The sequence below is a fragment of the Pristiophorus japonicus genome, chromosome 9 (assembly GCF_044704955.1).
Source record: "Pristiophorus japonicus isolate sPriJap1 chromosome 9, sPriJap1.hap1, whole genome shotgun sequence".
NCBI lineage: Eukaryota > Metazoa > Chordata > Chondrichthyes > Pristiophoridae > Pristiophorus > Pristiophorus japonicus.
Genome location: NC_091985.1, coordinates 210,454,361 through 210,481,322, shown reverse-complemented (window position 1 = coordinate 210,481,322; position 26,962 = coordinate 210,454,361). Strand labels below are relative to the sequence as shown.

The window sequence follows — 26,962 nt, the reverse complement described above, 5'->3', positions numbered from 1 at the left end:
TCGAGAGATACATTGTCGCCCCCTCAGATACATCAGGATTCGGTCACTGTGACTTTCTGTTAATGACACAGGCCCTTAACTCGGTTCCAATAGACAGAGAATAATTGTTGTACAGCCCAGGTACCTGTGGTTATATTCCAGGAAGCAATTCAGAATTTTACATGTAATCCCATGGGAGTGGGAGATATAAACCTGGACTGTGCCAATCGGGTGTTCCCATTCATGGACCAGTGCTGGGTTTGGGTTGTGTCTGGATGCTGATAACTTACTATAGAACCATCCTACACACCTGGTGTGGGGAATCTGAGTGTCGCTGTACTGCAGTGAGGTCAGACAAGGACACTGTTTGTATCACGGTTTCCTCTCTCCAGATACTTTATTATACACAAATACATTAATTATAACTTTATTTTTATATTCTCTCCATCACCTGTCCATATCATAACTAATAGTGTTCTCCTATTATTATTCTCAGAGCAAAATACTTCACCAAGCCAGAATAAATGTGATCTTTCCTCAACCCGGAACACAAGGAACAGTGCAGGCAGCTCCTTCTCACACACAGTAAGTACATTATCACTCACAGAGCGCAGAGATACAGAACTGATCTCAATCATATTGTCACAAGCAGCAGAAGCTGTCAGTCCCACATTAATCCAAATTTCCAGAGTTACATTATGAATCCCACAGTCACTTGGAGCAGTACAATAATGTGTTGTTTCAAAGTCCAATCATATTGCACTGAAAGGCAGATCCAATTTCACTCCCTTACTCACACACATGAACAGATAGACACTGACACAGTGTCAATCCATATTGATGTCTGTACACTGACTCTCAAACCCAACAGCTCACATACAAGAGCAGAGAAACGGAGGTAATGGACTGAACCAAACCTCCTTCTGAGACAGTCATCGATAATCGCAAACTATCATCCGCCTACAGCAGGTGGAGAAGGAACCAAATCCAACAGTCACACAGAGCAAGAATAGCTCAGTACAAGAGATTGTCAATTACATAATCAATCCCACACTCTCACAACAACAGTCTAACAGATACATAATCAATCCCACACTCTCACACAGTATCAGTCTAAGAGATACATAATCAATCCCACATTCACATCACCAGTCTAACAGATACATAATCAATCCCACACATCACCAGTCTAACAGATACATAATCAATCCCACACTCACACACATCACCAGTCTAACAGATACATAATCAATCCCACACTCACACACATCACCAGTCTAACAGATACATAAACAATCCCACACTCACACACATCACCAGTCTAACAGATACATAATCAATCCCACACTCACACACATCACCAGTCTAACAGATACATAATCAATCCCACACTCTCACACATCACCAGTCTAACAGATACATAATCAATCCCACACTCACACACAGTACCAGAGACTAAGAGAAACAATGATTCATACACTCAGACACATTGAATGACAGATTGAGAGAGAATCACAATCACCTCCAGTACCTGAGATTGACTGACTGACTGATAGTGAAATCCACATTCCCATACCAGGCCCTTACAGCTACAGACAAATACTCACACTCACATTCCAAAGCCCGATAGATAGAGTAATACCCACACTCACATATCAGAAAATGACAGGGACTGTGTAAATCTGACACTCACATACCAGAGAATGAAAGATACAGAATGAAACCCACACTCCTTACCAGTAATTGACAGCTACAGAATGAAAACCTCTCTTCCATACTATAAACTTACAGGTATAAAGGAAAAGCCACACTCGCTAACCAGAGACTGACAGATACAGAATAAATACTACACTCACTGGTGGGGGTAGTCTACAGGCCCCCTAACACTAGCTACACTGTTGGATGGAGTATAAATCAAGAAATAATGGAGGCTTGTAAAAAAGGAACGGGAATAATCATGGGCAATTTTAATCTTCATATTGATTGAACAAATCAAATAGGCCAAGGTAGCCTTGAGGAAGAATCCATCGTGTGTATCCAGGATAGTTTCCTTGAACAGTACGTTGCGGAACCAACCAGGGAGCAGGCTTAGATCTGGTACTGTGTAATGAGAACATAAAAACATAAGAAGTAGGAGCAGGAGTAGGCCATTTAGTCAGCACATGTCTGATCTGATCATAGACTCACCTCCACTTCCCTGCCCGCTCCTCATAACCCTTTATTCCCTTATCGCTCAAATATCTGTCTATCTCCGCCTTAAATATATTTAATGACCCAGCCACCACAGGTTTCTGGGGCAGAGAATTCCACAGATTTACAACCACCTGAGAGAATAAATTCCTCCTCATCTCAGTTTTAAATGGGCGACCCCTTATTCTGAGACTATGTCCCAAAGTTCTAGTTTCCCCCTATGAGTGGAAATATCTTCATTGCATCTACCTTGTTGAGCCCCCTCATTATCTTTTATATTTCAATAAGACCGCCTCTCATTCTTCTGAACTCCAATGAGTATATGCCGAACATACTCAACCTATCTTCATAAGTCAACCTCCTCATCTCTGGAATCAACCAAGTGAACCTTCTCCGAACAGCCTCCAATTCAAGTATATTCTTCCTTAAATAAGGAGACCAAAACTGTATGCAGTACTCCAGGTGTGGTCTCAACAATACCCAGTACAGTTGTAGCAGGACTTCTCTGCTTTTATACTCCATCCCCCTTTGCAATAAACACCAACGTTCCATTTGCCTTCCTGATTATTTGCTGTACCTGCATACTAAGTTTTTGTGTTTCATGCACAAGGACACGCAGGTCCCTCTGTACTGCAGCACTTTGCAATTTTTCTCCATTTAAATAATCTGCTTTTTTATTGTTTTGCCAAAGTGGACAACCTCACACTCTCCCACATTATATTTTGGACGGACTCCACTTGGAACTTGCTGAGGCTAGGGTCCTGGTGAATCGAATAACTAGGGTTGCCGAGGGAGCTTTAACTAATCAGTTGCGGGGGTGGAGGGGGGGAGGGTTCAGGTGAGCAGAAACCTAAAAGCTCAAAGAACAAGATGAAGGCAATAGAGCAGGGTAGCATTGGGGGAAACAAAAACCAAAGCGTGACAGGAAAGGACATAAGAGTGTATCAGAAACTGGGGCCATAGCAGGAGAAAAACCATGCTGACTCTGCTTGACTGAATTATGCTTTTTCAAATGTCGTGCGACAGATGTTAGGCTAACTGGTCTTCTAACACTGTTGTGAAGCACCTTGGGATGTTGTACTACGTTAAAGGTACTATATAAATAAAAGTTTATTTAATAATAATGGAAAGCTGCAGGGTTGTGCGCTGCCACCAAGATTCATCGAGATGTCGAGCGCATGTGTGGCCATCTTTGCAGAGGAGCAAAGTGTGGGCGGGGCTACAGGGTCCCAGTGAACCCAGCCAGAGTCAGCACCTTCAGGGGAGGGAGAGGGGAACCAGTGAGTGTAGCACTGAACCCAGTCAGAGTCAGCACCTTCAGGGGAGGGAGAGGGGAACCAATGAGTGTAGAACTGAACCCAGCCAGAGTCAGTACCTTCAGGGGAGGGAGAGGGGAACAAGTGAGTGTAGAACTGAACCCAGCCAGAGTCAGCACCTTCAGGGGAGGAGAGGGAGGGGAACCAGTGAGTGTAGAACTGAACCCAGCCAGAGTCAACACCTTCAGGGGAGGGAGAGGGGAACCAGTGAGTGTAGCACTGAACCCAGCCAGAGTCAGCACTTTCAGGGGAGGGAGAGGGGAACCAGTGAGTGTAGAACTGAACCCAGCCAGAGTCAGCACCTTCAGGAAAGTAGAAAGCGGTGAACCGGAGAGTGTAGAACCCTGACAAAGTAGATGGTGAAAACTGGGAGTGGAGGACAAGCTGTCTTCAGACGTGCGATGTGTTTGAATTTCAGCACAGGGAGGACGGAGAGTGTATGAGACAGGAATTTACAGCTTTGGAGGAACAAGAGAGGCAAGAATGTTTCATAGAATCTAGAATTGTCTGTTCTGAATTTCTGTCCTGTAATTGCAGTAATGGTTTTTGTAAACTCCTTTTCCATGATATTAGAATGGAAGGATTTGCAGACGGGAAACTCAAACCAATATTCGCATCAAGATCTGACCGAATCACTCGATTCCTCAGGACCTGAATATCATCGGCCTTTGAATGTGGAAGGAGAAATGTTTGTCTGTTCTGTCTGTGGGAACAGATTTCAAACATCAGTGTGATTGGAAAAGCACCGAGACACACACAGCCGAGTGAGAGTGTTCCAGTACACTGACTGTGGAAAGAGCTTTAACCAGTTACACAGCCTGAAAAAACATCGCACCATTCACAGCGGGGAGAAACTGTATACGTGATCTGTTTGTGGACGAGGCTTCAACTGATCATCCAACCTGGAGAGACACAAGGACACCCGCACCACGGAGAAACCGTGGGAATGTGGGGACTGTGGGAAGAGATTCATTTGCCTGTCTGATCTGGAAGTTCATCGGCGCAGTCACACCGGGGAGAGGCCATTCACCTGCTCAGTGTGTGGGAAGGGATTCACTACCTCATCCGACCTGCTGGTACACCAGCGAGTTCATACCGGGGAGAGACCGTTCACCTGCTCTGAGTGTGGGAAGGGATTCACTACCTCATCCGACCTGCTGGTTCACCAGCGAGTTCACACTGGGGAGAGACCATTCACCTGCCCTGAGTGTGGGAAGGGATTCATTCGGTCATCCTTCTTGCTGGTACACCAGCGAGTTCACACCGGGGAGAGGCCGTTCACCTGCTCCATTTGTGGGAAGAGATTCACTCAGTTATCCCACCTGCTGAGACACCAGCGAGTTCACACTGGGGAGAGACCGTTCATCTGCTCTGAGTGTGGGAAGGGCTTCACTCAGTTATCCAATCTGTTGACACACCAGCGAGAACACACTGGGAAGAGATCATTCATCTGCTCTGAGTGTGGGAAGGGCTTCACTCAGTCATCCTACCTGCTGATACACCAGCGAGTTCACACTGGGGAGAGGCCATTCACCTGCTCTGAGTGTGGGAAGGGATTCACTGTGTCATCCCGCCTGCTGAGACACCAGCGAGTTCACACTGGAGAGAGGCCATTCACCTGCTCCGTGTGTGGGAAGGGATTCACTCAATCATCCAACCTGCTGAGACACCAGCGAGTTCACAAGTGACTGCAGTGTTTGGATTCTGCTGTTATCCCAGACTGAATCGTGTCCATTCCGACAGTTGGGGTTTCTTTCTGCTGATACTGATTACCCCTATAACTGGGCTGGAGTTTAATATTCTGGATATTTGACCAATTAATCAATGGGAAATGGGTCAGATAAAAATAATGCTGATTGTGTTTGCATCCTGTTTAACTGTTTAAACAGCTTTCTTCAAATACTGAAAGCTGCAACAATGGAGCTAAACTTTGTTGAACAATTGATGATAAAGTGAATTGAATCTGCTGGTTGGTTTTGAATTTCTCTGGGATGGAGCTGGACATGATTTGCCTTGAAATACCGCCGGTGTCCAGTAGATGACGCTGTCCCTCCAATTAACCTCGACTGAGAGGAGCGTGACTGCCCCCTAGAGCAGGAGGAATGAGGGCAGCTCAGCGTCAGACACTGAACATACTGCACCCCCACAGTAACATCACACACTGCCCCCTCCCTGGGGCAGCTCAGAGTCAGACACTGATCTCACTCTCCCCACAGGGACATCACACACTGCCCCCTCCCTGGGGCAGCTCCGGATCGAACACTGAACATACTGCATCCCACAGGGACATCACACATTGCCCCCTCCCTGGGGCAGCTCAGGATCAGACACTGAACATACTGCATCCCACAGGGACATCACACACTGTCCTCTCCCTGGGGCAGCTCAGGATCAGACATTGAACATACTGCATCCCACAGGGACATCACACACTGCCCTCTCCCTGGGGCAGCTCAGGATCAGACATTGAACATACTGCATCCCACAGGGACATCACACACTGCCCTCTCCCTGGGGCAGATCAGAGTCAGAACTTGGAGGGGAGGATCCAGTTTTTGTGGACGATGTAGGAAACCACAACAGAGGTAGGACTAGAAATGAGGTTCTGCTCAAAGAATTGGAGGAATTGGGGTCTAAATGAAAACGCTGAACCTCAAAGGTAATAATCTCTGAATTGTTACCTAAGCCACATGCCAAATGGTGTAGGGATAAGCAGATTAGAAAGTAAATGCGTGGCTCAAAGAGTGGTGTGGGAGGCATGGGTTTGCTTTACGGGCACTGGCACCAGCACTGGGCAAAGAGGGAGCTGTTCCACTAGGATGGGCTTGACATGAACTGGGCAGGAACCAGTGTCCTGGCGAATCGAATAACTAGGGCAGTAAACAGGGCTTTAAACTAATGAAGGTGGGGCAGGGAGATCCAGGCAAGTACAGCACGGTTTAGATCGAGAAAAAGCAACAAAAGACATGCCAAGACTCAAGAGCAGAGCAGAGTTTTGGGTAAAAACAAACAGAGTGGGTCAGGAATGGACAGAGAGACATTACTGACTGAGGAGACATCAGAGAAAAATAGAAAAAAGCCAAAACTAAAGGCACTATATCTGAATGTACAAAGCATTCACAACAGAATAGATGAATTAATAGCGCTGATAAAAATTAATAGGTTTAATCTAATAGCCATTATGGAGACGTGGTTGCAAAGTGACCACAGTTGGAAACTAAATATTCCAGGATATGGAACTTTTAGAAGAAATGGAAAAGGAGGAGGGGTAGCCCTGATAATACAGGATGGGCTAAAGACAGTAGAGGAAAATGATCTTAGCTCGTAAAATCAAGAAGTAGAATCAGTTTGGGTGAAGCTAAGAAACAGCAAGGGGCAGAAAACATTGGTGGGAGTTGTTTATAGGCCCCCAAACCACAGTGGTAATGTAGGGCACAGTATAAATCAGGAAATTAGAGGTGCATGTAACAAAGGTAATACAATAATCATGGGGGACTTTAATCTGCATATAGACTGGGCAAACCTGTTATATATGTAGACTATAGATATACTCTCTGTGTAGTCACTGTATAGTTGCATAAGTTGGAGACTTTACCTGATGTACTGTCAATAAGGTTTACACTGTGTACATACTATGCTGGCACCACTAGAGGGTGCAACTGGTGGAGACCGGGGTTTCCTGCGCTGGTGGTAGGGGCTGTATAAAAGCAGAGCCACCATGCAACTGCCTCACTCTGCAGTTTGGAATAAAGGACCAACGTCACTACAGTTTGAGTACAACACATTGCCTCGTGGAGTCATTCATAAGTGCATTACAAACATAATAACTGATGACGAGTATACAGACTTTCATGCGATTATGGCTATCTTTGGCACACTGAGAGACTTCACAGAGGGTGATGATTGAGATGCCTTCACGGAAAGGCTCGAGCATTATTTCATGGCAAACGACCTGGCAGGGGAGATGTACTCATTGGCGGAGAAGCGCAAGGCTATACTGCTGACCAGTTGTGGGCCTGAGGTCTCCCGCCTCGTCAGGGACTTGCTGGCACCCACGAAGGTCAAGGATAAGACATACGATGAGCTGAGTGAACTAATTCGCGACCAACTAAAACCAAAGGAGAGCATCCTCACGGCCATACACAGATTCTACTCTCACCACAGACCTGAGGGCCAGGAGATTGCAAAATATGCTGCGGACCTCAGGAGACTTGCGGCACCATGTGATTTTAGCATGCATCTCAACGAAGCATTGCGAGACATCTTCGTTATGGGAATTGGCCACGAGGGCCTCCTTCAAAAGCTATTATCGGCCGACACCACAGTAGACCTGCAGAGGGCCATCAGCATCAGTCAGGCGTTCATGACCTCGACCTGCAGCACCAAGCAAATTATTCATCCTGTGGACTCAAACCCGACAAGTACTGTACACAGAATTGCGCCTTTCACAGGCAAGACTGTAGAATGTGGCTCTGCCCAGGGCAGAGAGCACAGACCTCAGGGTTGCAGAACTCAGAGTCCGCCAAGGGGTGCTAATCGAGTAGCACCATGCTGGCATTGCGGAGGAAAACATAGGGCTAACCAGTGTCGGTTTGCTGAGTACGTATGCAAAGCCTGTATCACGAAGGGCCACCTCCAGTGTATGTGTAAAAGAAATACGACTTACCCAGTGGGCATATGATAATTTGGCCAGAGTGGCAGCTCAACCCCAAGAAGAAGTGTATGAAGTGTATACCTGCAACACCAATTGTCCTCCAGTGAAAATAGAAGTCGAGATGAACGGCGTTCCAGTCTTCGGAGCAAGCCAGTCAGTGATGAGCCAGGATGCCTTTGAGAGTTATGGAACAAAAAATGACCCGAGCTGGTTTCATTACAGGAAAAGTTGCGCACCTAACCAAGGAGCTGATCCCAGTCCTTGGTAGTGCGGTTGTAAAGGTAATCCATAATGGCGTGGTGCACAAGTTACCTCTGTGGATTGTTGCAGGTGATGGTCCAACACTACTCAAAAGAAGGTGGATGGGGAAGATACAGTGGAAATGGGAAGACCTCTTCACTCCGGCAATCGATGTCCCCCATGCTCAGAGGCAGAGCAAAACCTCACTGTCGCTCGGGCCAGGCACCAGAGAACAGACCAGCACAGCGCCTGAGGCACAGACCATCCATCAAGACTGCGTGACAATGATCCGACCAGAACGATCTAAAAGCACCTTCCCGGCTCCAGTGGCAGGACTCCTGGGGAGGAAGATCGAATTTACAGGCACTCTTCCAGCTTTTGTGGCAGAATCGCGGGAGAGAAGGATCAAGGCAGTCGACCTTGAGGACAGAGGCAAGATGGCGTCCCTGCTGCAGTGAGGTGCAGCATGGCTGAAAAAAAAGAAGGCCATGGCCATACCACGAGGACTTGATTGGGGTAAAGACAGCAGGATTCTCTTAAAGGAGACCTGCAACCAACTGAACTTAAAGAGACATTGCATGCATGGTAATCAATGTAACGAACTGATTAAGATTTTGAACAAAATGTTGCAAAATATCGGGAATAGAGTGTCCCCAAAAGTAGCAAACGGGCGAATTCGGGAGGGTAAAGGTGCTGATCCTGATACCCTGCCCCAGGTCTATCCCATGCTGTAGGCACCCCGAATGGCACTATTCGCCACGGACCTGGAAACGGAAATGGCGCCAATACGCGCAGTCAGCCGCCATTGCCCACCACTCGGGTGGAGACGGCGCAGCCCCCAGACCCAGTCGCTACCTCGGCCATGTCCGGGAGCGAAAGGTCAGAACCAACGAGTTCCCCGATTCTGCAGCCCTCAAAGGAGGACAGGAAGGCCACACACATCTGTGGCTCTGCCCACCATTAGGCAATGGCAAAGGCCCAGAGTCCTGGCAAAGTGAGCGAACCAAGCCCACCCCAGTAGCAGGGGGTGCAGCGCCGCCATCAGACGACCAGGACCCCGTCCAGTTTCTCTGGAACCAGCGTCCTTGCATACCTGTACTGCTACCTGAGTACTGACCATGACTGAACCATGAATGCAATCTACCCAATCTTGGCGCATGACCGTAAAACGTAACAAATGTAAGTCCCTGAACCAATTAAAAAACTTTTCTGTAAAAACCTTTCTTTGTACTTTCACTGTGTCTAATCCTATATGTTAATGTAATGGGCCAGCTGCATGATCTCGCTGTGGGGGGCAGGGGGGGGAGGGCGGCGGGGCGGGGGTGGGGAATGGATGTTTGGACACACACATGGATCACACACACAACCCACTGGAATCACCACTGCATCATCGGACCATCCAAACTGGTAACCACTACCCAAAGTTGTGGCAAAAGGACTTGGGGGGTAACAGGGCGAGAGCCAAGCCAAAGCACAGCCAAGGTACAAGGGCTACTGGCACTTAAGTCTGGGGAGAGCTAAGCCAGAGCACACAGTGCAAAGGTAATTGGCAGAAAGGACTTGAGGGAGAATGATGTTATATATGCAGACTATAGATTTACTCTCTGTGTAGTCACTGTATAGTTGCATAAGATGGAGACTTGTTTACCTGATGTACTGTCAATAAGGTTTACAATGTGTACATACTATGCTGGCACCACTAGAGGGTGCAACTGGTGGAGACTGGGGTTTCCTACTCTGGTGGCAGGGGCCGTATAAAAGCAGAGTGACCATGCGGCTGCCTCACTCTGAAGTTTGGAATAAAGGACCAAGATCACTACAGTTTGAGTACAACACGTTGCCTCGTGGAGTCATTCATAAGTGCATTACAAATTTGCAGTAATATTGTGGAGGACGAATTCATGAAAGGTATACAAGATGGTTTTCTAGATCAATATGTTGAGGAACCAACTAGAGAACTGGTTATTTTAGATCTAGTATTGAGCAAGAAGAAAGGGTTAATTAACCTTATAGTAAATGGGCCCTTAGGGAAGAGTGACCATAATATGACAGAATTTTACCATTAAGTTTGAAAGTGATTTAGTTAAATCTGAAACTAGGGTCTTAAATCTAAACAAAGGAAACTACGTAGGTATGAGGGGAGAGTTGGTTAAGGTAAATTGGGAAACTACATTAAAAGGTATGACGGTAGAAAAACAATGGCTAGCATTTTAAAAATTAATACATAATTTACAACAAACATACATTCATTTAGGGCACAAAAACCCCACAGGAATTGTGATCCAACCATGGCCAACAAGAGAAGTTAAAGACGGTATTAGGTCAAAGAAAGATTCTTATAATGTTGCCAAAAAGAGCAGTAAGCCTGGGGATTGGGAAGATTTTAGAATTCAGCAAAGGATGACCAAGAAATTGATAAAGAAAGGGTAAATAGAATATGAGAGTAAACTAGCAAGAGACAAAATAACAGACTGCAAAAGCTTCTATAGGTATATAAAAAGGAAAAGATTAGCAAAAGTAAATGTGGGTCCCCTACAGGCTGAGACAGGAGATATAATGGGGAACAATGAAATTGCAGGGAAATTAACGCATTTTGTCTATCTTCACAGAAAAAATGCAAAAAACTTGCCAGAACTACTGAAGAACCAAGGGTCTAGCGAGAATGAGGAACTAAAAAAAATTAGTATTAGTAAAAAAATGGTACTGGAGAAATTAATGGGACTGAAAGCCAATAAATCTCCTGGACCTGATGGCCTACATCCTAGGGTATTGAAAAGGGTAACTGTAGAAATAGTGGATGCATTAATTGCCATCTTGCAAAATTCCATAGATTCTAGAATGGTTCCCGTGGATTGGAAGATAGCAAATGTAACTGGGCTATCTAAGAACAGAGGGAGAGAGAAAATGGGGAACTACAGATCAGTTAGCCTGACATCAGTCATAGGGAAAATGCTAGATTTCATTATTAAGGACATGGTAACAGGCACATAGAAAATAATAAGATTAGGCAGAGTCAATACGGCTTTAGAAAGGGAAATCATGTTTGACAAATCTGTTAAGAGTTTTTAGAGGTTGTAACTAACAGAATAGATAAGTGTAAACCAGTGGATGTGTATTTGGAGTTTCAGAAGGCATTCGATCAGGTGCCACATGCGATAATTAAATTATGGCTCATGGGATTGGGGGTAATGTACTAGCATGGATTGCGGATTGGTTAACGGACAGAAAACAGAGAGTAGGAATAAATGGTTCATTTTCAGGTTGGCTGGCTGTATCTGGTGGGGTACCAATTGTGCTTGAGCCTCAGCAATTCACAATATATATCAATGATTTGGATGAGAGGACTAAATGTTATATATCCAAATTTGCTGATTATAGAAAGCTAGGTGGGACCGCAAGTTGTGAGGAGGATGCAAAGAGGCTTCAAGGGGATATACAGGCAGGCTAAGTGAGTGGGCAAGAACATGGTAAATGGAATATAATGTAGGTAACTGTGAAGATACTCACTTTGGTAGGAAAAATAGAAAAGCAGAGTATTTTTTAAATGCTGAGAGAAGTTGGTGTTCAGAGGGACCTGGGTGCCCTCATACAAAAATCACTGTAAGTTAACTTGCAGGTATAGCAATCAATTAAGAGAGCAAATGGTATGTTGGCCTTAATTACAAAATGATTTAAGTATAAGAGTAAACGCGTCAGTGTAATTATATAGGATCCTTGTGAGACCACATCTGGAATATTGTGTACAATTTTGATCTCCTTACCTGAGGAAGGATGTACTTGCCATAGAGTGAGTGCAATGAAGGTTCACCAGAATGGTTCTTGGGATGGGAGAATTGCCCCATGAGGAGAGATTGAGTAGTCTACAGTTTAGAAAAGTGAGAGTCAATCTCTTTGAAACATGCAAAATTCTTACAGGGCTTGATAGGGTAAATGCAGGGAGGATATTTCTCCAGGCTAGGGAGTCTAGAATAAGGGATCAGCAATTTAGGACTGAGATGAGGAGAAATTTCTTCACTCTGATGGTGGTGAATCTTTGGAATTCTCTGTCCCAGGGGGCAATGGAAGTTCAGTCTTTGTGTATATTCAAGACAGACATCGGTACATTTCGATGCTGATGTCGATGGCGGACTGGATCATTGGAGACGTCCAGCTGTGTCATAAGAACATAGGAGCAGGATTAGGCCATTTGGCCCATCGAGCCTGCTCCGCCATTTAATAAGATCATGGCTGATCTGATCATGGACTCAGTTCACTTCCCTGCCCGCTAAGGGAATCAAAGGATATGGTAATAATGCAGGGAAGTGGAGTTGAGGTACAAGATCAGCCATGATCTCATTGAATAGCGGAGCAGGCTCGCGGGGCCAAATGGCCTACTCCTGCTCCTAGTTCTATGTTCTTATGGTGACAGTAAGTAACAGGATAGGTCAAGCCGAACTGCAGGTGTACAGTTACAACCAAGGGGTCAATCTACCCAGTGACCAGAGGACACATGACTTATGAAGATGGGTTGAGTAGGTTGGGCCTATACACATTGGAGTTCAGAAGAATGAGAGGTGATCTTATCTAAACCTATAAGATAATGAGGGGTCTCAACAAGGTGGGTGCAGAAAGGATATTTTCACTGATAGGGGAAACTAAAACTAGGGGACATAGTCTCAGAATAAGGGGCCACCCATTTAAAACTGAGATGAGGAGGAGTTTCTTCTCTGTGAGGGTTGTAAATCTATGGAATTCTCTGCCCCAGAGAGTTGTGGAGGCTGGGTCATTGAATATATTTAAGGCGGAGATAGACAGATTTTTGAGCTATAAGGGTGTATAGGGAAGTGGAGCTGAGTCCATGATCAGATCAGCCATAATCTTATTGAACGGCAGAGCAGGCTCCTATTTCTTATGTTCTTATTTTCTTATGACACAGCTGGACATCTCCAATGATCCAGTCCGCCATCGACGTCAGCATCGCGTTGGATCAATTGCTAAAAATGGTTCCTCGTTGGTTAACTGACAAAAATGGAAAACAAATGCTATAGCTCATTATGAAATAGTCTGTGTCCGGTTCTATGCTGAGATGCAGCTCCCCACCTCCCATTATATGAAGAGAGTTCGACGTGATCTAACCGAGCACTTTGAACCTCATTGATGCCAAGATAGAAACAGTCTATAATTTATCGAGAGCCGAAATGTGGAAGGAGAAAGATCTGGCTATTGCTATTTATCTGTGTGTCTTCCATCTCTTTTGTCACCTCTCCTCAACCACTCTGCCCCCTTCTCCCTCTCTATCTCTTTGGGGGGGGGGGGTTGTTCCTTTTTCTGATCAGCCAGCTCTCTCTGTGACAGTCATCCACTTTCTATCCGTCTGTCCCTCTCTACCTTTCCTCCTTTCTCTCTATGGTCTCTCCCTGGCGTGTGGCCACTCCCTCTCAAACGCAGCCATACCAGGCCACAGTCCCTCAAAAAGGCAAAGTCAGGGCCGTGAGGGATCTTCTTATTCGTTAATGGAATAAGGACATCGCTGGCAAGGCCAACATTCATTGCCCATCCCTAATTGCCCATGAGAAGATGTTGGTGAGCTACCTCCTTGAACAGCTGCAGTCCGTTTAGTGAATATACTCCCACAATGCTGTTAGATAGGGAGTTACAGGATTGTGAACCAGCGACATGAAGGAACGGTGATATATTTCCCAGTCAGGGCGGTGTGTAACTTGGAGGGGAACTTGGAGGTGATGGTGTTCCTATGCGCCTGCTGCCCTTGACCTTCTATTTGCTGGAAGCCTTGGCGAGTTTCTGCAACTTGTAGATGGTACACACTGCAGCCACGGTGCGCCGGTGGAATGTCACCAAATAGACAAAAACAGGTTTGTTAAAACATATAAACAGCAACCAACAGTAATCCCAGCCGCTCAGATCAGGTGTAACTGCCGTGTACTCTGGGTTGTAACGGTCCACATTAAGGACACAAATGAGATAATAACAAGGCATTGTTGTGTGTATTGTACCACATTGTAATGCCAGAGTCCAGGAGAGTTTGGAGGGAACATGATGAATGGTCTGAGAATAATTGTATTATGGGCAGGAGGTTAAGACTGACCAATGGCTATGCTCCTGGAAGTGCAAATATGTCCCGCTCATACAGCTGTGTGGGGCAGAAGAAACAGACAGAAGGGCAGATATAGAATGACAGACTTTCCAATCTGCTGTCCATTCTATTACAACCACGGACCGCGACCTCTGCTGCAGACCCAGGATCACAGGATGGGGAAAATAGCAACCATCGCAAAGAAATGAAGGGATACCTGATCAGTGGACTCCTGGTAAACTAGGGGAGTGAGTAGGAGCTGGAACTCCAAATAGAGACATACCACTGATTAAAAAGGGTTAGATTCCAGAACTTACTGTTCATAGAGTTAAACATGTGAGGCTAAGGACACAGGAGTTAAACTGTGAGTAAATCCTTGATGGTTGTGACTGCTCCCGTGAGACCCGCAGTGGATCCCAGCAGAGGATCCGGCTGTAGATCCCCACAGACCATGTAGGGAGTGCAAGGTACTGAAGGATTCTATCATGGCTCTTTAAAGAGAGGAAACATCCCCAATAAACCATTATACACAAAGGGATAGTCCCAGAGATTCAGAACACATGGGAACAGCTCTTGTAGTCTGTCCACAAGTGAATGGGACCTTGAGGTCCGGTATCGATTGATAGAAATTCAGCGCCAGGATCAATTGCTCTGAGACCCTCTTCCCCAGTTCACTGATCTCCGGTCACTCTGAGCAAAGCCGAGCCTCTCCCCGCCATGGCCGGTGATTCCGGCAGGAGATAGTTTGTAAAGTTAGCTTATACCTCACCTGGGAGTGCGTGATCCTTACATGTACCGGGATTTCTGTCCTGTATTCATACCATGCTGTACATTGTGTGTTTCATTTGATGGTGTCAGAGGAGCTGCAGGCTGCTTTGGCCACTTGCTGTGTATCTGAGTTCGTTCTGCTTGATGAACGACTACACAGTGAGATTTACACTGTATCTAACTCCTGTCTATCTGCTCTGGAAGATTTTGATGTGACTGTGTTGAGCGAGCTTGACTCTGTATCTGAAACGTGCTGTTTCTGTCCTGGGAGTGTTTTATGGGGCAGTGTAGAGGCAGCTTTTCGCTGTATCTAGCCCATGCTGTACCTGCCCTGGGAGTGTTTTATGGGGCAGTGTCGAGGGAGCTTTACTCTGTATCTGAAATGTGCTTTTTCTCACCTGGGAGTGTTTGATGAGGCAGTGTAGAGGGAGCTTTACTCTGTATCTGAAACGTGCTGTTTCTCACCTGGGAGTGTTTTATGGGGCAGTGTAGAGGGAGCTTTACTCTGTATCTGAAACGTGCTGTTTTTCACCTGGGAGTGTTTTATGAGGCAGTGTAGAGGGAGCTTTTCGCTGTATCTAGTCCGTGCTGTGCATGCTCTGGGAGTGTTTGTTAGGAGTTTGTAGAGGGACCTTTACCTGACCTGGGAGGGTTTTACGGGATAGATTAGGGGGAGCTTTACTCAGTATCTATCTCGACTTGACGTGTGAGTGTTTTATGGCCACTTTAAACATGCTTTACACTGTATCTAATACATACTGTATCTGACCTGGGAGTGTTTGCTGGGTAGTTTAAATATGCTTTACACTGTATGTAAGCCAAGCTGTACGTGACCTGGCTGTGTTTGAAGGGACAGTGTAGATCAGTGATGGGCAAAATACGGCCCGTAGACCATATCCGGCCCGCTGGATGGGACAGAAATTGAACGCGAGCCGGAGCTCGAGCTGTACATTCGTCTATCCATTTTCATTTCTCATGGATCAGAGAACCGAACTGCAGCCAAGGAAAAACAATAGTAATACTTCATTCAAATTAATAATTCGCAAAATCGATTCTCCCCAGCACGATTAAAAGGATCCGTTCCGTGAGCCTGGGCCCCAATGGCGGACGTGCCTACCCAGAATGCACTGCGTACTAGAATATGCCCTATACATTTTAGAGTGCAGTCATGGCTGCTCATCTCCACAGATCTTTTACCGAAGAAAGTGACTGGCGCTGCATCTTTCCTCTCCCTGTATCCAGAGTATGACGGCAGGGGAGTTCTCATCTGTCACCAATTGGGCCGGCATTAGTAATCTTTGCAGAGGGACATAAAGATAACTGAGGTGGGGAATTGAAGCTGACACAGGCTCTAAAGAGGCTACAGTTCTATTTCACAGCACTGATTTACAGAGACCAGAAAATACCACAACATTTTCAAATTTTTATCTTTGATTCATTTCTAGGCCGTATCGAATTCATGTTGTGTATCTAAGATAGCATCTGACTATTATCTGAATTTATGTTTATGCAATGTTCTTGTTTATCAAATATTCCATCGAATTCTTTTCCGCACACGGTCTCTTTAAATTTGCTGCTCGGCCACTAGGCTGCCGCACATGCGCAGTGTCTCTTCCAGCGGCAGGAGCTGGGGAGCAGCCTGCGCGGGACCGCGCGATTGTTGCTGACCGTGCGGCCACGCGCCTTAGCGCCAACATTGGTGGGCGGCCCTCAACAGCTCAACAAAACTTGTTAAGTGGCTCTTCAGCCCATATAATTGCCCAGCCCAGGTCTAGGTGATGGAAGCCATGGCAAGTTGCTGCATCTTGTAGATGGTACACACTGCAGCCACGGTGTACCAGTGCAATGTTAACAAATATAAACAGCAATCCCAGCCGCCCAGATCAGGTATAACTGCCGTCTATTCTGGGTTGTAACGGTCCACATTAAGGACACACATGAGATAATAACAAGGCATTGTTGTGTGTATTGTACCACATTGTAATGCCAGAGTCCCAGAGAGTTTAGGGGGAACTTGATGAATGGTCTGAGAATAATTGTGTTATAGGCAGGAGGGTAACACTGACCAATGGCTGTGCTCCTAGAAGTGTAAATACATCCCGCTCTTACAGCTGTGCGGTGCAGAGGAAACAGGCAGAAGGGCGGATATAGAATGACAGACTTTCCAATCTGGTGTCCATTCCATTATAACCACGGACCGCGACCTCTGCTGCAGACCCGGGGATCACAGGATGGGAAAATAACAACCATCGCAAAGAAATGAAGGCACACCTGATCAGTGAACTCCTGGTAAACTAGGGGAGTGAGTAGGAGCTGGAACTCCAAATAGAGAAATACCACTGATTAAAAAGGGTTAGGTTCCAGAACTTACTGATCATAGACTTAAACCTGTGGGGCTGAGGGCTCAGGAGTAAAACTGAGTGATGCCTTGCTGGTGTGACTACTCCCGTGAGATAACGCATTGGATCCCAGCAGAGGATCCGGCTGTAGATCCCCACAGACCATGTAGGGAGTGCAAGGCACTGAAGGATTCTATCGCGGCTCTTTAAAGAGAGGAAACATTCCTGACAGACCATTATACACAATAGTCCCAGAGATTCGGAACACATGGGAACAGCTCTTGGAGTCTGTCCACAGCTGAATGGGACCTTGAGGTCCAGTGTCGCTTGGTGGAAATTCAGCACCAGGATGAATTGCTCTGAGACTCTCTTTCCCAAATACACTGATCTCCGGCCACTTTGAGCAAAGCCGAGCTGCTCCTCGCCATGGCCAGTGACTCTGGCAGAGGAATGTTCACTTTTACAGCCGGGAGCAAAGGGCTTTCACCCACTGGTGGGCTTTCTGAGTTTACTGGCTCCAGTTATATTCTGTAATAATCTGAATCTACCCAACATCTCCCGGGGTGTAATTTTCAAATTCTAACACTGTGCTGGGACGGCATTGTAGTATCGGCCAAAGGCAGCACAATGGCCTCAGACACAGACAGAGAACCTCCCAATAAAACATGGTTTCACTCCCCACACCAGCCCCATTGCGTTCTCTCTAAGGGGGATTTAGTGCCCCATTTGCGGGATCAGGATTATTTTTTGTGGTGTGGGTCGATAATATAAAGAACTGCCACTGAATGTATGAGATGATAAAGCAAGAGGGATGGAGCTTACCAATCCCACCACAACATGTCCCCACTGCACTGTGCTGGGAGACATGGGGCAGTCCCTGGGACTTGCTCCATGTGGACCGTGGCCACAACTGATGTAACCAGGGAGACAATGGGTTCTGTTTGATTCTAAAACACAGAACAGTGGCAGCTCCAGAGTGTCTGAGGATAGAGCAGGCTGCTCCTTCACACACTGGGAAAAACAACCTATGAGCTCAAATTTAATTCCCAGCATTGGCGTTTGCTTAATGGAAGGATGTTTGTGTGAAATATTATAATATTCCTTAGTCCCGACTGTCAATGATGTATTACTGGAGAAGATGAAATTGCAATTAGGATTAAAATGTTCCTTGATAAAGATTTCGGATCATTGTTGCTGGTAGTTCTGCCCTAATAGAGAAGGAAGATATCCGAGCCAGGCCTGGTCCAGATTTAATTTCACAGCAGGACTACAGACTGGTTCCAGGAACACATCCTGCTCTCAATCTCCGAGCCACTGGCTCCTCACACTGGGACACTGCGTGTCCATTCTCACCCAGTATCTGAGACACTGGCTCCTCACACTTGGATACCGTGTGTCCACAGTCCCACACAGTCTCTGAGTCACTGGCTCCTCACATTGGGAGCCCAATTGTTATTCACTGTCACTATATTCCTCTATCCCCCGCTGCTGTAGTGGCCTCGGCACCCAGTAGCTGCTGTTTGCGAGGAGATTTGTCTCCGGAGGTTTAGAGAGATGTCTGCTCAGTCCTAGCCATTTTCTGAACGGCTCATTATCCTCAAGGCGCTAGGGAGACCTCAAAGTGCTGGAGGCGGTGCGGGGAAGAGACAGAGGCTGATGCTGCTCAAAGGACTGAGGTGTGAGGTAGAGTGGGGAAACATGGGCTTCACAGACTGAAAAGGAGAGGCTAGAAGGAGCCCGGAACAAGGTGGTTATGCGGGTGGAAAAGTGGGACTTTGAAACATCATTTTAAGTTAAATTGTGAGAGAAGGACTCTGGGACATGGGGTAACACTGAGCGAAGATAAACTTAGGACCAATCTCAGGAATTCTTCTCCTGCCAGAGAGTGAGCAACACTTGGAGCGGACTCCAGCTGTTGCTGGGGGTGACACTTACTGCCAAGGACAACCGCCTGCCACTGGGCTTGGCCTGTGTTCTCTGCAGGCCTCCTGTCCCCAGGACCATGAGGTTGGGTGTCTTGTGTTGCTGTGTGAATGTGAGGCTTCAATGTGAGAGGAACCGGATTTCCTCAGACAATGCTGTGGCCCAGAAAGTTTCACAAACAAAATGCTGCATTGCCCATGTAATTGCTGCAGTGATTTCACCGCCAGATTCCCCGCCCCATCCCCACCCAAGGCAGGATCCCAATATTGGACGGTAACTGGTCCGTGTGCTTACGCCACATATTGGAGTCGGGGAAACCCGGTGAAAACTCTGCTGGCATCACGGTGGGGTCACACAGCAGGGCGGAAGTCTAATCACAGTGCACACTGGATGTCTATGAGCCAAGGGATGAAATCCAGCCCCTGGGACTGATGTTTGTCTTTCCATATTTGGGAGTAAAGTAGCGCCTATACAGAGCGCACAGAGCAAAACAGGTTGAGCAGGATCCGAATGGAGCAACGGAACTCGTCCAATGTTCCCTCCGTTCATTGTTCTCTCTCTGCACCGCACAGGCCCTATAAGGGTTGATCCGCCCTCGGGCTCTTTCCCCACCAGAGCGTCACTGTACATAGAAACATAGAAAATAGGTGTAGGAGTCGGCCCTTCGAGCCTGCACCACCATTCAATAAGATCATGGCTGATCATTCCTTCAGTACCTCTTTCCTGCTTTCGCTCCATACCTCTTGATCCCTTTAGCCGTAAGGGTCATATCTAACTCCCTCTTGAATATATCCAATGAACTGGCATCAACAACTCTCTGCGGCAGGGAATTCCACAGGTTAACAACTCTCTGGGTGAAGAAGTTTCTCCTCATCTCAGTCCTAAATGGCCTGCCCCTTATCCTAAGACTGTGTCCCCTGCTTCTGGACTTGCCCAACATCGGGAACCTTCTTCCCGTATCTAACCTGTCCAGTCCTGTCAGAATCTTATATGTTTCTATGTGATCCCCTCTCATCTTTCTAAACTCGTGTATAAAGGCCCAGTTGATCCAGTCTCTCCTCATATGTCAGTCCAGCCATCCCTGCAGGCGTGGCTCTCTGGCACCCTCCCCTGGCCCGCTGTATATTGTAAGATTGGTCTTTCCCCACCGGTGGGTCTCTGTACCGGCCTCGGGCAGGCGGGGCTCAATGAGATTATGAGAGGACTTGACAAGGTGGATGCAGAGGATGTTTCCACTGACAGGGGAGACTAGAACTAGAGGGCATAGACTTAAAATAAGGGGCCGCCCATTAAAAACTGAGATGAGGAGAAATTTCTTCTCTCAGGGGGTTGTAAATCTGTGGAATTCGCTGCCTCAGAGAGCTGTGGAAGCTGTGACATTGAATAAATTTAAGACAAAAATAAAAAGAGTTTCTTAAACGATAAGGGAATAAAGGGTAATGGGGAGCGGGCAATGAAGTGGACCTGAGTCCATGATCGAATTAAATGGTGGAGCAAGCTCGAGAGGCCGTATGGCCTACTCCTGTTCCTATTTCTTATGTTATGTAAGATTGATCTTTCCCCACCGCTGGGTCTCTGTACCTGCCTCGAACTGGCACGGCTCTCTCACGCCCTCTCCTGGCCCGCTGTATAATGTACAATTGCTGGTTGAGGGCCTTTCTTTAGTCTGCTCACCACATCCTCCCAACCTGACAGCCACCGACTCAATGTCCATTTTATTATATTGTTTGGATTGCCGGAAAGCACACAATGGTTTGTTCTAAGTTTTATGGATTCACTGAACATTGGACCCTTTCGGTTCTCGTGAATGACTTGGACAGGTTTCATCATGACATGTAATCGACCAATAAAACTGGGGCTGATGGTTTTTTTAACTCCCAGGCGAGGTTTCAGTGTCAACTCATTCTTGCCACTGGACCAAGACCTAACTCTATCAAGCCCATGTGGTGGCTGGTGTGCAACGGCCACCACGTTAAAAAAATCCATGCAAAGGAATCTTCCACCCTTCAGCATGTGGTTCAGGACGTGGAATATTAGGTCCTTCATTGAAACACTTGTGAACTCATTCCTTTTTGGCATGGTAGCAAGTCATCCTCGATACGAGGGACCGCCTATGATGATGATGATAGCCTTCCCTAAATGCATTACCTCACACTTCTCCAGATTGAATTCCATTTGCCACTGTTCTGCCCACCAGACCAATCCCTTGCTATCCTCTTGCAGTCTGCAGATTTCTTCTTTGTAACTGCACAGTCAATTTTTATAACACCTGCAATCTTTTTAATCATACCCCCGCCATTCACATCTAAGTCATTGATATAAAACTCAAAAAGCAAGGGACCTAGTTCTGGGAGGATCATGGGGATGGAGGAGATTTCATAGATAGGGCAGGGGTGGCCATATGGAGGGATTTGAACACAAGAATGAGAATTTTATAATCTAGAGATTGCTGGACAGAGAGCCAATGTAGTTCAATGGACAGTGACGTGTGAAAGGGACTTGGTGCGAGTTAAGTTATGGGCAGCAGAGTTTGGGTGAGTAAGTTTTTGCAGGGAGCAAGATGGGAATCAGGACAGGATGACATTGGATTGGTCCCAGCTGGAAGGGACAAAAGCCTGGAAGATTTTAGTGGCAGAAGGGGCGGAGCATGGAGAGGGAGCTATGCTGTACCTGCCCTGGGAGTGTTTGATGGGACAGTCGTCCTCGTCCTCGTCATCATCGATGTCACGGGCACCAGTAACCTTGACATGTCCTGGTACAGACAGGACCCAGGGAGGAGCTGTAGTTGATGTTTTACTCACTGACTGTACCAAGTGTGCATCCAGAGGGAACAGTGGACAGTTTTACCGCCAAGCAACCAAGTGGCAACAAGTTGAAGCTTAAGTGCTCCAGCCTGTGGGCGGAGCAGTCAGCCATGTATTACTGTGGCTGGAGTCTGCACAGTGAGTCCAAGAGATGGAGGGGCTCGACACAAACCCCAGGAGGGGCAGAGGGCACCGGTGGGACATAAAATCTTATGGTGCCTCGTCCTGTTGGGTTTATTCTGCAGAGCAAATGTGTTTTGACCAGAAGGGATATAAAAGTGAGAAATTAGATTTTAAAAAAGGCAATGGAAAAGGTGCAAATAATGATTAAGTTAGATGTAGAGAAGAACAATACAATGAAAGGAAGGTTAGAAAGGAAGACCGGTGGGACATAAAATCTTATGGTGCCTCGTCCTGTTGGGTTTATTCTGCAGAGCAAATGTGTTTTGACCAGAAGGGATATAAAAGTGAGAAATTAGATTTTAAAAAAGGCAATGGAAAAGGTGCAAATAATGATTAAGTTAGATGTAGAGAAGAACAATACAATGAAAGGAAGGTTAGAAAGGAAGATAGAAAGATCGATAGAAAGAATAAAAAGGAAGAACAATTGAAATAAATAAATTAAGATAGAAAGAATGATATATAAGGAAAGAAGGCAGAGAAAAAAGGATAGAAAGAATGAAAGAAAGACAGAAAGGAAGAAAGAAAGAATGAATGAAAGAAGAAAGAAAGAGAGAAAGAATGTAAGAAACAAGGGAAGAATGATAGAAAGGAGGAGGCCATTCAGTTCCCTTGAGTCTGTTACTTAGGAACAGGAAAAGCCCATTAAGCCCCCTTGGGACCATATGCACAGGAACCGGAGGAGGCCCATTCAGCCCCTCGAGTCTGTTACATAGAAATAGGAGAAGGCCCATTCAGCCCCTCAAGTCTGTCACCCGGGAACAGGAGGAGGCCCATTCAGCCCCTCGAGTCTGTTACATAGAAATAGGAGAAGGCCCATTCAGCCCCTCGAGCCTGTTACATCGGAACAAGAGGAGGTTATTCAGCCCCTCAAACCTGCGCTGCCAGCCATTGAGATCATGGTTGACGTGTTGATCTTCATTCTATCTGACCGCATTTGCACCATATCCCTTGATACCCTTACCAAACAAGTATCTGTCAATCTCAGTCTCAAAGGCTCCAACTAACCCCAGCCTGAACAGACTGTTGAAGGAGAGTGTTCCATATTTACATTACCATTGTGTGAAGAAGTGTTTTTTGATGCAGCGCCTGAATGACCTAACTCTAATTTTAAGGTTATGCCCTCTTCCATTGGACCAGAAGTAGTAGTTTCTCTCTATCTACCCTATCAACTTATTTTAACATTAAAAAACTCAGTCAGTTCACCATAGAATCTTCTATACTTAAGGTAATATAGGCCAGGTTTTTGAAATCTGTCCTCATAATTTAACCCTCTGAGCCCCAGGTATTAGTCTGATGAATCTGCCCTGCACCCCCTCCAAGTCTATTACATCTTTCCTGAGATGTGCTGTCCAGAACTCAGTACTCTAGATGGAGGCTAACTAAGGCTCCATATGCCACAAGCAAAACGTCTTGCCCATTGTATTCCAGATTCCTTGAGATAAAGGACAACATTCCTTTAGCCTGTTTGGTTCCTTTTTTCCCTGTTTACCGGCATTTAGTAATTTATTTACCTGAGCACTTAAAAGCCCTTCCTCTTCCACAGTTCCTAGCTTCCCACTATTTAGAAAATACTCTGATCTATCTTTATTAGGTCCAAAGTGGATGACCTCACTCTTGCCCACATTAAATTCCTCCTTCTGTGGTTTTGACCGCTCACTTAATCGCTCTATGTTTCCTTCGCTGCAATATGTCTTAATGCAATTATATAGGGCTCTGGTGAGATCACACCTGGAGCATTGTGGACAGTTTTGGTCTCCTTACTCAAGGAAAGACATACTTAAGAACATAAGAATTAGGAGGAGTAGTAGGCCATTCGAACCCTCGATCCTGCTCCACCATTCAATGAGATCATGGCTGATTTTCTATCTCAACTCCACTTACCTGCATTGTCCCCATATCCCTTGATTCCCTTAATATTCAAAAATATATCGATCTCTATCTTGAAGGTACTAAAAGACAGAGCCTCCACAGCTCTGGGATAGAGAATTCCAAAGATTCACCATCCTGAGTAAAGAAGTTTCTCCTCATCTCAGTCCTGATTGGAAGACCCCTTATCCTGAGACTGTGACCCCTGGTTCTAGACTCCCCAGCCAGAAGAAACATCCTCCTTGCATCTACCCTGTCAAGCCCTGTAAAAATGTTGTATGCTTCAATGAGATCAGCTCTCATTCTTCTAAACTATAGAGAATATAGGCCTAGTCTACTCAATCACTCCTCAGAGGACAATCCACTCATGCCAGGAATCAGTCTGGTACATTCCCTCTATGTTAAGTATACCCTTCCTTCGGTAAGACAAAAACTGTACACAATACTCCAGGTGCAGTCTCACCAGAGCCCTATAAAGTTGCAATAAGAGGTCTTTACTCTTGTACGCAAATCCTCCTGCAATAAAGACCAACATACTATTTCCTTTCTTAATTGTACCTGCATGTTAACTTTCAGTGATTCATGTACAAGGACACCCAGGTCCCTCTGAATATCAACATTTTCTAATCTCTCGCCATTTAAAATATACTCTGCTTTTCTATTTTTCCTACAAAAATGAATAACTTCACATTTCGCTGCATTATATTCCATTTGCCATGTTCTTGTCCATTCACGTAGCCTGTCTATATCCCCTTGAAGCCTCTTTGTACCCTCCTCACAACTTGCATTCCCACCTAACTTTGTATCATCAGCAAACTTGGATATATAACATTTAGTCCTCTCATCTAAACCACTGATATATATTGTGAATAGCTGTGGCCCAAGCATCGATCCTTGTGGTACCCCACTAGTTATAGCCTGACAACCTGAAAATGACCCGTTTATTCCTACTCTCTGTTTTATGTCCATTTACCAATCCTCAATCCATGCTAGTATGTTATCCCCAATCCCATGAGCCCTAATTTTGTTTCATAACCTTGTGTGGCACCTTATCGAAAGTCATTGTTTTTCTACCATCATACCTTTTAATGGAGTTTCCCAATCTACCTTAACCAACTCCCCCCTCATACCTACATAGTTCCCTTGGTTTAGATTTTAGAGCCTAGTTTCAGATTTAACTAAGTCACTTTCAAATTTAATGTAAAATTCTATCATATTATGGTCACTCTTGCCTATGGGCCCCTTTACTACAAGGTTATTAATTAACCCTTTCTTATTGCACAATACTAGATCTAAAATAAACTGTTCTCTAGTTTGTTCCTCAACATACTGATCTAGAAAACCACCTTGTATACCGTCCATTAATTCGTCCTCCACGCTATTACTGCAAATTTGGTTTGCCCAGTCTATATGCAGATTAAAGTCCCCCATGATTATTGTATTACCTTTGTTACAAGCACCTCTAATTTCCTGATTCATACTGTGCCCTACAGTACCACTACGGTTTGGGGGCCTATAAACAACTCCCACCAATGTTTTCAGTCCCTTGCTGTTTCTTAGCTCCACCCAAACTGATTCTACTTCTGGATTTCCCGAGCCAAGATCCTTTCCCTCTGCTGTCTTTATCCCATCCTTTATTATCAGGGCTACCCCTCCTTTTCCATTTTGCTATCTCTTCTAAAAGTTGCATATCCTGGATTATTTAGTTCCCAACTGTGGTCACTTTGCTACCATGTCTCTGTAATGGCTATTAAATCAAACCTATTAATTTCTATCTGTGCTATTAATTCATCTATTCCGTTGTGAATACTTCAAGCATTCAGATATAGTGTCTTTAGATTCAACTTTTTTCTATTTTTCTCCGATGTCACCTTAGTAAGTAATGCCCTATTACCTTTGTTACTCTCTCTGTCCCTTCCTGACCCACTCTGCTTATTGCTACCCAAAACTCTGCTCTGCACTAGAGCCTTGACATTTCTCTTGCTGCCTTTTCTCCGTATCTAAACCATGCTATATACTTTCCTGAATTCTCCCCCCACCCACTTCATTAGCTTAAAGCTCTGTGTAATGCCCTAGTTATTCGATTTGCCAGGACACTGGTTCCAGTCCAGATCAAGTGGAGCCCATCCTAACAGAACAGCTCCCCTCTTTGCCCAGTACTGGTGCCAGTGCTCCATAAAGCAACACCTCTGCCTCCCACACCACTCTTTGAGCCACACATTTAACATTCTAATCTGCTTATCCCTGTAACAATTGGTGTGTGGCTCAGGTAACAATCCAGAGATTATTACCTTTGAGGTTCAGTTTTTTCATTTGGACTCCAACTCCTCAAACTCTTTCAGCAGAACCCCATTCCTAGTTTTATCTATGTCATTCATTCCTACATAGCCCATGAAAACTGGATCCTCTCCTTCCCATTCTGTTGGGGCTCAAATTTCCATATTGCCGATTTTTAGCGGTGGTGAAGAGTTACGGCTGAGTTTTTTGTGCCCGATTACGACAAAAAAAAGTTGCAACTTTTGCCATTTTAAATTTTGAATTTGGCGCGATGCAGATTGTCCTAAAACTCTGTCGGTGGAGCCTAAGATCGGAGCTGAAAAATGGAGGCAGTCTTCTGTACATGCACC

The 26,962-nt window shown here is 45.7% G+C and overlaps 1 protein-coding gene across 1 annotated transcript in view; it reads left to right on the top strand.

Annotated features, from left to right (window-relative positions):
- Positions 1-26,962, top strand: part of LOC139273605 (zinc finger protein 850-like) — a 160,907-nt gene that overhangs the window by 100,171 nt on the left and 33,774 nt on the right. The window contains exon 3 of the mRNA XM_070890563.1: positions 4,524-5,169. Coding sequence (XP_070746664.1) covers positions 4,524-5,169 — 646 coding nt within the window. The remainder of the gene's footprint in view (positions 1-4,523; positions 5,170-26,962) is intronic.